Below are 13,610 nucleotides of genomic sequence, written 5' to 3'. Positions count from 1 at the left end.
GCCTCATCATCATTTTAAGCAAATATATAAAGATTGTTGTTCTTCGTTTTTAAGCACAAATTTTCATTAATTGAAGAAAATGATTACCATCTAAATTATTATCTACTTGTCCCAAAGAAACATAGTTTTCATTTGAATATGACTTTCCCATGACAGGGCATGTTAGATTCCTATGAAACCTATGAAGTCCATTCTATTAAAATAAATGTAAGCTATCACTTCCAGATTGAAAGGAAGTAAAATCAATCTGTAATCTGTGGTACAATAAAAATGCCATGGGGAAAGCTATTGTAATCCTTCAAGATACCCCTCAAGAATGCTTCTTCAGTTCTTGGTATAAACTTTATTTATATTCTTACCATAAACTCTGAGATCAATATCCCTTTGTTTTTCTCCTGCTGCATTTACTGCAACACATGTGTACTTTCCAGTATTACTAATCTGAGCACTCATCAGCGCCAGGATGCGACCTCCAGAACGAATCTAAAAAGAGAGTGGAATTGTTTCGTTAAAAACGGCACATAGCTTGAATCAGACAGCGTTAGAGTATTAACTTTCATTATTCACATAAGACAATTTTCCTGATGTGAAATGTTTTTGCATCAGCCAAGAAATCTCTTAACATTATTTTCACTGCTTACATTTTTCTTGTTTCTGCTCTGTTCCTTTTTTAAAAAAATAATAATGTCTTGCCTAATTCTAGAGAATTCTGAATTTAATTCTAGCATTAATTCTAATGCAGGCTTTGTTATTGTTTGGTCCTAATCAAAATATTATCCAACTATGGATTTTTAAATTTATTAATAAAATTTATAGGCTGCCCCTTTTACCTCAAGGTAACTCTGGGCTTGGATTTTGGATTTTTAATCTATGAATTAACACAGATAAAATTGCTTCCTCATTATAGGTGAATTTGAAATGTTAATTAATATAATTTATGATCCAAAATTTAAAGAGACAGGTTCTGTGGAGAAATCCCATCTCTAAATGGGATTTAGAGTAAATGCATTTCATTCCCCTAAAAAATTACCTGGAGTCCACTAGAAACACTAGAAACAGGACTGCCATCCTTCAACCAGGTTAGAATAGGAGCAGGAATTCCACGAGCTTCACACTCCAACCTCACTTGATCATTAACTACAACAGTTACCATTTCATTATTTCCTGAAATGGAGGGTGGCACTAGAAAAAAAGAAAAGAGAGAGAGAAATATTGTTCGAGCAGATGTGCTGATTGATAGTTCTGATCTATAATTTTGCAAATAATATTGCCTGCAAACATACAGTAGATGTATCTTTGGATCTTTGCAGTCCACTGTCCACTAATCCAGGTCAAACATTTTATTTTGGAAAATGGTCTGCACTTTTCAAAAGTCTTCAACATTTGACTTTGGAGATGTGAGATTTTCTCAAGCTGTCAATAGTTCATGTAAATTTCTTTTCTTCCTCCCAGCTTCCCACACATTCCAATCATACCCATGCTCCCCTCCCCTAATTTGTTTGTCAAGTTGCAAGCAGAAAGAAGCACCTTGCACGTCCACATTGACAATAACATTATTGTCCCCATCTCAATTGTATACAGAGGAATCAGCTTTGGTCAACAAAACTGAGAGGTAGAACATAAATTTAAAGACCTTCTTGTTCTGCCAGACAAAAGATTTGATCTCGTCAAGTCTGTACTTGACAATCCATATCCAGTCACAGGCCTGGTTTTTTAAAAAATGATGGGAATCTAAAAATATTGTTTACATCATTTTCTTAAACCCTGACTCTGTGAGTTGATCTGAACTTATTGTGGGCTTTGTGATTTCTACAATAACAACACCTTAGACTATAACCTTAGACTGTCTACTGTAGACCTCACCCATTCCTTAGAGGTCTGTAATACTTCTGTCAGTTTGATGAAATAGAGACAGTGAGACCTTTTATTTATTTTATTTATTTTTATTTTCTTGAAGCATGTATTTTATGACAGATACAAGTGTAAACATAATTATAAACACATGAAAAGGATACAAATAAAAGAAAACATTAGGACAGGGACGGTAGCATAAGTGAGTTTCAGCAGGTTTTGACCAGTTCTGGAGAACCAGTAGCAGAAATTTTGAGTAGTTCAGAGAACCAGTAGTAAAAATTCTGACTGGCCCCACCCCCATCTATTCTCTGCCCCCCAAATCCCAGCAGGGAGGAAATGGGGATTTTGCAGTAACCTTCCCCTGGAGTGGGGAGGGAATGGAGATTTTACAGTATCCTTCCCCTGCCACACCCACCAAGCCACGCCCACAGAACCAGCAGTAAAAATATTTAAAACCCACCACTGGACGGTAGGCACGCTGGTGCGCTTATACACGCCTCTTACAGACCTCTAAGGAATGGGTGAGGTCTACAGTAGACAGTCTAAGGTTATAGTTTTGGGTGTTTGAGGAAGAGACCACAGAATCAGGTAGGGGATTCCAGGCGTTGACAACTCTGTTACTGAAGTAGTATTTTCTGCGGTCTAATTTGGATCAGTTTACCATGAGTTTGTATTTATTATGTGCTCTTGTACTGTTTTGGTTGAAGCTGAAGTATTCATTGGCTGGTAGGACATATAATTGCATGACAGCCCCATCAAGCAAACACTTCAAAATTAAAAGCCTTCCCATTGTTGAATTATTCAAATATCGCAAAGAACACTCTTCTCAAATCAGCAACAAAATATGACCTTAAAAAGTACCTAAATACATGCAATAATCCTGAAATGTGCAGTTGAAAGGTAGATACATCTTTTCAGCCCAAACTGACTTTGTTATGAGAAGCAGGACTTACCATGGACCTGAAGATTGTAGAATAATTCAGCTACTCCTGCTGCATTTGTCACTGCACATTTATAAATCCCAGTGTCAGAGATCTGCGCTGCATCTATTTGGACAATTTGACCTCTGTTCAAGAAAGTGATGCCAGCAATATTGATGAGAGGAAGGTTATCTTTGTACCATGTGACAACTGCAAAATAAAATAAGAGATATTTGGTACTAAGCTACAATAATAATAATAATAATAATAATAATAATAATAATAATAATAATAACAACAACAACAACAACAACAACAACAACTATTATTATTATTTAATTTCTATACCGCCCTTCTCCCGAAGGACTCAGGGCGGTTTACAGCCAACTAAAACAACGGTAAATAAATACAATATACAATTAAAAACAATTTTAAAAAACCTATTCAATTTGGCCCAATTAATTAAAATATACAATAAAACCCTAAAAACCCCATTAAAATTAGTAATAAATATCTATTTTATGCCAGTCCTGCATGAGAGAATAAATACGTCTTCAGCTCATGGCGAAAGGTCCGGAGGTCAGGAAGCTGTCAAAGTCCTGGGGGAAGCTCATTCCAGAGGGTAGGGGCCCCCAAAGAGAAGGCTCTCCCCCTGGGGCCGCCAGCCGACATTGTTTGGCTGACGGCACCCTGGGGAGGCCCTCCCTATGAGAGCGCACAGGTTGATGGGAGGCAAACGGTTAGCAGCAGGTGGTCCCGTAAATAGCCCGGTCCTAAGCCATGGAGCGCTTTAAAGGTGGTGACCAACACCTTGAAGTGGACCAAGAAGACCACAGGCAGCCAGTGCAGCCTGTGCAGGAGAGGTGTTATATGGGAGCCACGAGTGGCTCCCTCTATCACCCACGCAGTTGCATTTTGGACCAACTGGAGCCTCTGGGTGCTCCACAAGGGGAGCCCCATGTAGAGAGCATTACAGTAGTCCAGGCGAGAAGTGATGAGGGCATGGGTGATTGTGCATAAGGAATCCCGGTCTAGAAAGGGGCGCAACTGGTGAATCAGGCGTACCTGATAGAAAGCTCTCCTGGAGACGGTCGTCAGATGTTCTTCAAAGGACAACCGTCCATCCAGGAGGACGCCTAAGTTGCGCACCCTCTCCATTGGGGCCAGTGACTCGCCCCCAACAGTCAGCAGCAGTCAAAAGAATTTATTGGAAGGAAACATTCAAGTTATAGCACTTTTTATTCCAATACCACTTACATTGCTGACAGATGCCCAGATAAAGAAACTACATAGTTTACAGCTGGAGGAATATTAAGAAAAGTGAGGGATTAAAAGGTATTTCTTGCTTACTCCATTCCAACATGTGGGCACGGTGAGGAAAACAAAATAAAAGAGGAATTCTTTTTCATTCTCAAGTTGCAAACAGTTTCAGGGTAGACACTAATTGCCTACAATGTGGTCCATTAAAGCATTCTTCATGATCCACCTATTCTTGCTCTCTTTTTCAATACCTTCTTATTTCATTTGGATGTTGTGGAATAATAGGACAGCCTACATAAGCTGCTCCCATATCACTCAAGGTTGTTTCAAGATACTATTAAATTTCAGGTGAAATACAGCTTTCCCTCTTCTTTCTCAGGAAAGATGTGGAGTCGAAGACAAACTTAAAGGGAGCACAAGAGCTTTATAGCATTAAATAATAACTTGCATATGAAGATGAGTCATTACAGATCAAATCCCACAAACAATACAATTCACTGCTATATTAATGGATTTAGTTCACAAATTGAAATATTAGATAGCAATCTTTTTTTACTGCTTTCGCCAAAGCAGTCAGAGCAACCAATATCTTTCTTTCAAGCTCATTCCTGAACTTCTTCATTAAATTGCATAATGTAAAAAAAAAAAAAAAAAGTCCAGACCACTCCACATACTGAGTAATAATTCTATTTTGAAAGTTTCCTTGACATGGAATTAAACTCAATCCCAGTCTTAAGCAATTAATTAATATAGCTTCTGCATGAATGCATAAGGGCAACATGCCAGTTGAAAGTACAATTCTGTTTTTCTTCTAATCAGCCTAATTTCAGTTAACATGTTCTTTCACACGCTTCAGCTCCCTTTGCAAAGTGTCTTTTGTCTATTAAAAAAATGGATTTTTAAAATGATTGTTAAACCTATAACAAGCTATATTCCAATCTAATTCAGAACCTTCACTTAATGAGAAAAACATGCATATTTACAACAGTTCAGTTAAGCATCAAACTGCTGAACAACAGTTCAGTTAAGCATCAAAATCTAATTAATAATAATAATAATAATAATAATAATAATAATAATAATAATAATAATAATAATAAAGTTAAGATCCTTGCAAGAAAGAGGTGTGCTGTTCTATATAGTGTTCAGTGAAAAGACAATAGATGGAAAATTTCTGCATGACAGATTTTCATTACGAGAGGAAGTAGAATTGCTATGAGTATATATACCTGGCAAAGGATTTCCAGACACTCTGCATTCTAGTTGTATTGGATTGTTCACAATTACAGTCTCATTTCTTACCATTCCTGCATCCTTCAGACTAGGTGGCTCTGGAAAAAAGGTGAGAAAATTATGGTTTCTTTTATTTAAACATATCATACTCAGGCTTTCTCTGTACTTAGTTTACACGTTTACAACATAGTTATATGTCCATTCATACAATCTACAATAAATGATTACTATGTCTCAAAGAATAGCCTAGATATGATCTACAGATAAAGCAAAGATACAGTTTCTAATTACAGAGTAGCCATAACAATGCAGTGATTTCTCCTTTTCTCCTCCAGGATTTTTCTAAAATTGTGGTACCTTACATCTCTTAATGCCTGGTTTTGTACTTCAGAATCAGAACACTCTGATGGATGGCAAAAACTCAACTTGGATTTTATTTATTGGATTTAAGAATTACTGAACTGAGAGACAAGATTCCTGACACGATTAGTTCAAGTCTAAACAAAAGTAGATATTGCTAAATAACTGACAGAACTTACTGAGGCTTAGTTGACAAATGTTTAAAAGTAAAATTGAAAGATATGACTGATCTAGAAAAATAAAATATAAATAAATAAAATTATCCTTTACTGAAGGTTAGCACATTCTACTTCAGTGGATTACCCAATAAGAGCTGGCCTACTGGAATATTAGCAATACTAAAGCATCAAAGACTCTATGCTAATCAATTTGTTTACATCTTATACCAGGTGTGTCAAACTGGATTTCTTTGAAGGTTGGATCAGCATTGTAATTCTCCCCCACAGCCTGGCAGGAAGGTGGGTGCAGGGGGGCGGACAGGGAGTGGGGGGGGAGATGGGACAGACGTGTCACCCATTTTTGGCCGGCAGAGTGCTGCAGGAGGTCGGGGAGGCTGAAAACGGGCCGCGCAGGGGCCACATAGGTCCCGTTTTGGCCAGCAGAGGCACCGTGGGTCGGTCCTTTGATATTTCCAGGCCAGCCCTGCGTGCCAGATTTAAGCACCCCACGGACTGAATCCAGCCCGCTGGCTTTGAGTTTGACACCCCTGTCTTATATTTTTAATCATAACTCCTTGAACAATCAATATACTGATTCTTTTCCTCCTTGGTATTTTAAAAGTTTTCTGGTACCTGTCTTTCCCTAAAAGATTCCTGAATATCCATGATATGAACTTTTTACTTTCTTATACCAGGTCTCCTAAGCTTTGGGATCAAAACCTCAAGCTAGTTTTCTTCAGCAACACTTCTTAACTGGACTTGGTCTTCACAGGGATTTTAACTTTTTGATTATCAGGTTTTACAAAAAATTGCATACATGTAAAATATATAATATATGTTTATATAGTTTTGAATGCCCAATGGGCAGTAAGATAGGATTTAAATTATATGCATTAATGATAAAGGAAATACATCTCAAAATTTTATTGGGTTAGACTTGAATCGTTGAAAACCCTTTGAACTTTGATGCTCTGGAGACATTTCAAGACATTTTTTTAATAATTGGTTGAGGGAAGACTCCAACCATCAGATAAGATTATTCCATGGCATCTGATGCCCAGATAAGTTACCTGCTCTGGACACTTGAAGAATACTAAAATTAAGCATGAAATTGGGATCACAGCATGATGGGTATAACTAGCAATCAACAGACAATGCTGAACTGCCAATGAGAAGTCATTACCATATACATTCAGATAAATGGATTTCTGGGCTTCACCAGCTGCATTTGTTGCTATACAGGTGTATTTGCCAGCATCTTCTTTTAAGGTCTTGGCAATCTGCAAAATGTGCCCTAAAGATTCCAGCTGCTCCAGAACAAAAGCAAAACGAAAAGAAACAACAAGATTTCTCTATTATGATGAACAAACCAATGAGATTTCTATCATAATATAAGCAAAAACAATAAACACTGGTATCTTCTTTCAAACTATAAGGGCATTCATAGCAGTTACGTGTGCAGTTGTTGGATATACAATCCAGTAGCTCTGACCCTTTAGCTTCTCATGACCTATTGGCCACAAGGGGCAGTAGGGGGTAAATAAAGATTAACTATTTACTTTGTATGTCCTCTTTGTCTATTAATCTGACTGCCAATCCAAAGTCATTTCCTTCACAAGCATGCATGCATAAAATACTTGCTCTTGGCCTCTCCTCCTGCAAGAATGCCCTCAGTCAATTGACCCATCCTTCCATCTTTCCATTCATCCAGTGGGGCCAAAGGCTTCCTGGACTAAAACAGATGTACTATATAACTGATCCTATAGGACAGTGATGGCTAACCTTTTTGTCATTACGTGCTGAAAGTGTGCACGTCCGCGCATGAGAGTGTGCGTGTGCCTGCACCCATAATGCAATGTGTGTGCGACACCCCCCCGCTGCCACCCCCATGCATGTGTGCATGACCCCCCACATTCTCCATTCTCACAACACCTCCCCCCCCCGCAGCCCGTTTTTGGCTTCAGGAGGCTGCAGGGAGGCCTGCTAGGCCCAAAATGGGTTGGGGGGGCATGCCATACCCCCATGCTCCCCCCGCGCCCCCATGCATGCACGGCAGAGACCCAAAAATCAGCTGGCCAGCGGGAGGAGCGTGCACACGCAGGGTGGAGGTGAGCTGGGTGATGGCTTGCATGCCCGCAGAGAGGGCTCCGCGTGCCACCTGTGGCAGGCATGCCATAGGTTCGCCACCACAGCTATAGGAGGTGCACATACTTGTCAGGAGGGGGAACTGTGGCAACTGGGATCTTGCCACAAAGAATTCTGAACAGCTGTTTTTCTTTTTATGTTTTCAGAAAAAAGAAAGGGGAAAATCCTACTTCAGAAGAGTTTTGATCATGTCAAATCAAATATCTGATATATATAATATGAACCTTTATAATATTATTTAACACTGTGAAATGATTTCAGTCTTTTTACTTACTTCAATATTTTCTCTAGCAGTATTTACAGGCTGATTATCTTTTAGCCATGTGATAGAAGGGATTGGTATGCCATTAACAATACACTGCAGGGTTACTGGTTTGTGTATCACCACAAATCTTTCAGAAGGACCACTCATTTTGATTGTTGGAGAGACTGTGCAAAAAAAAAATCAAGCCAGAATTTTATGCAGAAGCTAGCCATGAAGCTTCTTCATATGTTCATAAGTTTGAAAGTCAAGAAGCTTTTACAATATACTTTACTTCTCTGAATGAATTATTATGAATTATCCAGCTATCTATACAGGAACCAGTGAAAGCAACCTTTTTCTAATTAGCAAGCAATGGTTCAAGACAAAATATTCACTAAATATGCAGTACCGTATATACTCGAGTATAAGCCGACCCGAATATAAGCCGAGGTACCTAATTTTACCACAAAAACTGGGAAAAACTATTGACTCGAGTATAAGCCGAGGGTGGGAAATGAGGCAGCTACTGGTCAATGTAAAAAATAAAGATAGAGCCAAGTAAAATAACATGAATATTTATTTGAACGAAAAACAATAAAAGTGCAAAAGGGGGAAGGAGGATTCCCAGCTTTAGAAAATTTAGAACTACGCCCCCTTTGGTATGACCTGAGCATAGCTCATAAAATTATCTGCTACAATGTACTTCCTATCAATGACTACTTCAGCTTCAACCACAACAATACACGAGAACACAATAGATTCAAACTTAAAAGTGAACCTCTCCAATCTAGATTGCAGAAAATGTGACTTCAGTAACAGAGTTGTTAATGCCTGGAATGTGCTACCTGACTCTGTGGTCTCTTCCCAAAATCCCCAAAGCCTTAACCAAAGACTATCTAGTATTGACCTCACCCCATTCCTAAGAGGTCTGTAAGGCGTGCATAAGAGCACCAGCGTGCCTACCGTTCCTGTCCTAATGTTCCCTTTAGTTGTATTTCTTTTATGTATTCAATTCATGCTTATATTTATATAATTATTTAATATGTATTTGACAAAATAAAATGAATAGAATAGAATAGAATAGAATAGAATAGAATAGAATAGAATAGAATAGAATAGAATTTTATTGGCCAAGTGTGATTGGACACACAAGGAATGAATGAATGAATGAATGAGTGAGTGAATAGAATAGAATAGAATAGAATAGAATAGAATAGAATAGAATTTTATTGGCCAAGTGTGATTGGACACACAAGGAATGAATGAATGAATGAATGAGTGAATAGAATAGAATAGAATAGAATAGAATAGAATAGAATAGAATAGAATAGAATAGAATAGAATTTTATTGGCTAAGTGTGATTGGACACACAAGGATCTACCACTTCTTTGGATGCCCTTCCCAAATTGAACACTGCAAGCATGAAAATGAGTCCTCCTTTAGCTTCCAAGGGACCAGGGTGCCTCTGAAGGTCAGTGCTCTAAGTACTAAGAACCCAGCACAAATCTAAGCCTGTATGCACACCAACAGTGAAAATACCCTGCACAGTGTCTCTTGGAAGAGAAGGTTAATTTTCATAGACGTTGGGGTGGCTCTTTTTTTTTTTTTTTGGCAGGGCAATAAGGGTCTCTAATATCATTAAACCCACTTTAGAAGTCTCTGTGTGTGTGTGTGTGTGTGTGTGAGAGAGAGAGAGAGAGAGAGAGGGAGGCTCCGGCTGAGCAAAGCGGCGGCGGGGAGGCCGCGGGGGAAACGCGGGAAGTAGTCGGAGATCTGCTTGATGGGGCGGATGGGACCTGGGCAGACGTCGATGGCCATGTGCTCCTGGATGCTGATGGGCGGCTTGTCGCCTTTGCGGTGGCTCATGCAGGTGGCGCCCGGGAAGGAGGCGGCTGCGGGGCTGCTGCGGGAGCCGCTGGTGCTGCTGGTGCTGTTGATGCTGCTGCCGCCGTTGCTGCCGCCAGGAGGCCGTCGCCAGCCCGGCCCTGCCGCGCCCGGCGCCCGGCCACGCTGCTGGCTGCTGGAGGAGGCGGAGGGAGGGACGGGAGGCGAGCAGCGGCGGCGGCGGCGGCGGACGGCGGACGGCAACGGTGGGCGGTGGAGGTGATGTCACGGCTCTGCCCAGCCCTGCCCAGGCGAGGCCAGCAAAGGGCCGGGCGAAGGCGACCGAGGACGGGCTCGCAGCCCAGCTGAGCCGCTACGGAGGGAGGGAGGCGGGGCCGGCTAGGCTCCGGGAAGGCAAAGCAGGGCGTTCGTCCACGGGATAGACTGCTGGGATCCACCGGGATAGACTGCTGCTGGAGCTGGAGGCTCGAAGGAAAGGGAAGGGAGAGGGGGGTGGTGGAGCTCAAGGTTCTTTAGCCCTAGACACCTGCCCCGCTAGAGAAGGGAGGGAGATCGGGCCGGCCAGTCTCCGGGAAGGTAGACGGGCCGGATTCTTACTTCGGGATAGACTGCTGCTGGAGCTGGAGGCTCGAAGGAAGGGGAAGGGGAGGGGTGGCTGAGGACGGGCTCGTTTAAGGCTCTTCCAAAGCAGCCCTGCTGAACCGCTACGGAGGGGAGGGAGAGCGGGGCCGGCTAGGCTCCAGGAAGGCAAAACGGGAGGCGTTCGTCCACCGGGATAGACTGCTGCTGGAGCTGGAGGCTCGAAGGAAGGGGAAGGGGAGGGGTGGCTGAGGACGGGCTCGTTTAAGGCTCTTCCAAAGCAGCCCTGCTAAACCGCTACGGAAGGGAGGGAGAGCGGGGCCGCAGTAAGTGAGAAAAGGCTGAGGAGGGGCGGCTGGGCTACCTGCTGGCCTCATGAGTCGGCCGTCCGTCCGTCCGTCACTTCTCGGCTCGGCAGCCGGTTTTGAAAAAGGTTCCGTCGCTGGGTTTGGGACTTTTGTTTTTAAAAACACCACCTTCCCTTTTCTCCCTAGTTGGGGCGTTTCCCAGTTCCTGTTTTTTCCGCCTTGCCTGTTGAGTTTTACCTGACAAGTTTCTTGCGCTTCCCTCGACCTCCCTCCCTCCCTCCGTCCTTTCCTTCCCCTCCCTCCCTCCCTGTCTTGTTTGTAGCCCCAGCGCCCCTTTCGGTTGTATTTAAATCCAGAGCTTGAAACCTCCTCAGTGGGAGGAGAGGAAAGGTCCGATTTGGCAGCTGCCCGCCCTTGCACGGGCTGGGTAAGGAGAGCCCTAGACGGCCTGCGGCGCGGGGGGGGGGGGGAGGGAGAAAAAGAAGAAGCAGCCAAGAAAAAAGGGGTGGGGTGGGGTGGGGGAAATGAATTTAGGAGGCGGCGTGTGTGTGTGTGTGTGTGTGTGTGTGTGTGTGTGTGTGTGTGTCGCGTCCGCCCAGGAATGCCAGCTATTTCTTTGAAGGCGGGTGTGTAGCCAGGCGCCTCCTTCCTTCGCTTGAAACCCGGGAGGGTTTTCACTCTTCGCTCCCGCGTGTGTATTTGTCAACAATTATAACTCTTGATCGGGGTCCCTTGCCTTGCCTCGCCTCCTCGTGCCCTCTCTGTCAACGCTGTCAACAATTATAACTAACGCGGGTAATTGTGCGTGAGGGGTGCGCGTGTGTCCACATAGGAATAAGACGCATGCGCGCACTAACGAGAGCTAGCTGCCTGCGGTAGAAAGGACTCGCTGCAAGAGGAAGGGCTGAACGGCTTGGCTCGAGTATAAGCCGAGGGGGCGCTTTTCAGCACAAAAAACGTGCTGAAAAACTCGGCTTATACTCGAGTATATACGGTAATTAGCAACTAGCAACTGGGTATTTATTTTCCTTTGCCATGTCCCAGAACATATTCTTTCTCTGCCCCATAACAGCATGACACTGATGGGAAAATGACAGTTTTGATAATAGAGCATAGTACAGAGTTTCTCAACCTTGGCTACTTTCAGACCTGTGGATTTCAGCTCCCAGAATTCCCCAGTCAACCTTGATGGCTGGAAAATTCTGGATGCTGAAATCCTCACATCTTGAAGTTGGCACAGTTAAGAAACACCAGCGCATTGGATAAATCTAGGGAGCAGCGGCAGAAAGAAATAATAGCAAGAAGGAAAGACTAGAAAGATATCTGAGTTTTGTTCAATATCCAAATGCCTAATAAAAGCTTGCCTGAAAAGATTAATAGAGCAGTGCAGGAACGGGTTTAATATCTGTGTGCTAAAAGTAGCCTAAGACCACTAGTATATACTTGAATAACTTGTCTTCTATTTTTTTTTCATAAATATCACAAAGCTTCTAAGTCCATTTCAAATCCTGAAATTCTTTTGTTACGTCCTCAGCAAACCATAACATATTTAAAATGGTTCACAGAAAGGTATAACCCGAACATTTCCCCTTTTTTTCCCTTCCTACAGTTGGCCAATAACACACCATGCACAATCACATCAAATTCTTTCTTGCTTTCTCCCGCCTTGTTGGTCGCTATACATTGATAATGGCCTGCATCAGATACTTCAGCCCGAGAGATGAGAAACCTGCGTCCATTGAGCAACATTTTATATCCAGCTCCTCCTTCAATAGGTTGGCCATTTTTGAACCACCTGGTGGGAGAAAAGCAGATCTTTAAAACGTTTATTTTGTATAAAGAAGAGATTGTGAGGCATAAATGAGAATGTTTATAGTTCCAGGTGTCAAGATTACAGTTACAGTTCCAGGACTGAGAGATTGGATTGCCATCTAGTAAATGATGCTGATTTATGGGTGTTGCCATATATCCCCTAGGACAGGGGTGGCAGACTCACGTATGCACGGCGGTATCACGGCGGTAGCCCCGGTATTGGGACTTTTTCCCACTTTGCTAAACCTGACATGGGTGTGGCCAGCGCATGATGCATCTGGCCTGAGGGCCAGGAGTTTGACAGCCCTGCCCTAGGACTATCATTAAAAAGGCACCATACTATAATTCTACCTTAACCTATTTTTTCTGGCAGCGATAGTGGGAAAAGACAGAAGTGTGCACCAGGCAAAGATATTACAATAAAATCTTATTTGAAAGTAGTAGCTCATCTTTTGACTTTAGAACTTCTTTGTAGTATAGAAGGAAATGGGGTGGCAGCTGTATGAACCCCTGAACTGGCCAGGTCTATGAAAATTAATTTCCATCTGTCCTTGCTAGTGAGTTGAGCAGCTCATTCTGCACGCTATACATTCAATCCATTTTACCCAGGGACTCATGTCATTCCTTTTCCAAAAATAAGCTATTTCACCTTTTCTAGGGAGTAAAAGAATAGAATAGAATAGAATAGAATAGAATAGAATAGAATAGAATAGAATTTTATTGGCCAAGTGTGATTGGACACACAAGGAATTTGTCTTGGTGCATATGCTCTCAGTGTACATAAAAGAAAAGATACCTTCATCCAGGTACAACATTTATAACACAATTGATGGTCAATATATCAATATAAATCATAAGGATTGCCAGCAACAAGTTATAGTCATACAGTCA

The 13,610-nt window shown here is 42.1% G+C and overlaps 1 protein-coding gene across 1 annotated transcript in view; it reads right to left on the bottom strand.

Moving 5' to 3' along the window:
• HMCN1 (hemicentin 1) overlaps positions 1-13,610 on the bottom strand; it is a 292,886-nt gene that overhangs the window by 129,563 nt on the left and 149,713 nt on the right. The window contains exons 34-40 of the mRNA XM_058177873.1: positions 12,533-12,702; positions 8,205-8,359; positions 6,969-7,092; positions 5,264-5,365; positions 2,808-2,984; positions 1,031-1,182; positions 360-483 (exon numbers count right to left, since the gene is read on the bottom strand). Coding sequence (XP_058033856.1) covers positions 360-483; positions 1,031-1,182; positions 2,808-2,984; positions 5,264-5,365; positions 6,969-7,092; positions 8,205-8,359; positions 12,533-12,702 — 1,004 coding nt within the window. The remainder of the gene's footprint in view (positions 1-359; positions 484-1,030; positions 1,183-2,807; positions 2,985-5,263; positions 5,366-6,968; positions 7,093-8,204; positions 8,360-12,532; positions 12,703-13,610) is intronic.

The sequence above is a fragment of the Ahaetulla prasina genome, chromosome 3 (assembly GCF_028640845.1).
Source record: "Ahaetulla prasina isolate Xishuangbanna chromosome 3, ASM2864084v1, whole genome shotgun sequence".
NCBI lineage: Eukaryota > Metazoa > Chordata > Lepidosauria > Squamata > Colubridae > Ahaetulla > Ahaetulla prasina.
Note: the sequence above shows the minus strand (reverse complement) of the source record. Positions and strands in the feature narration are given on the sequence as shown.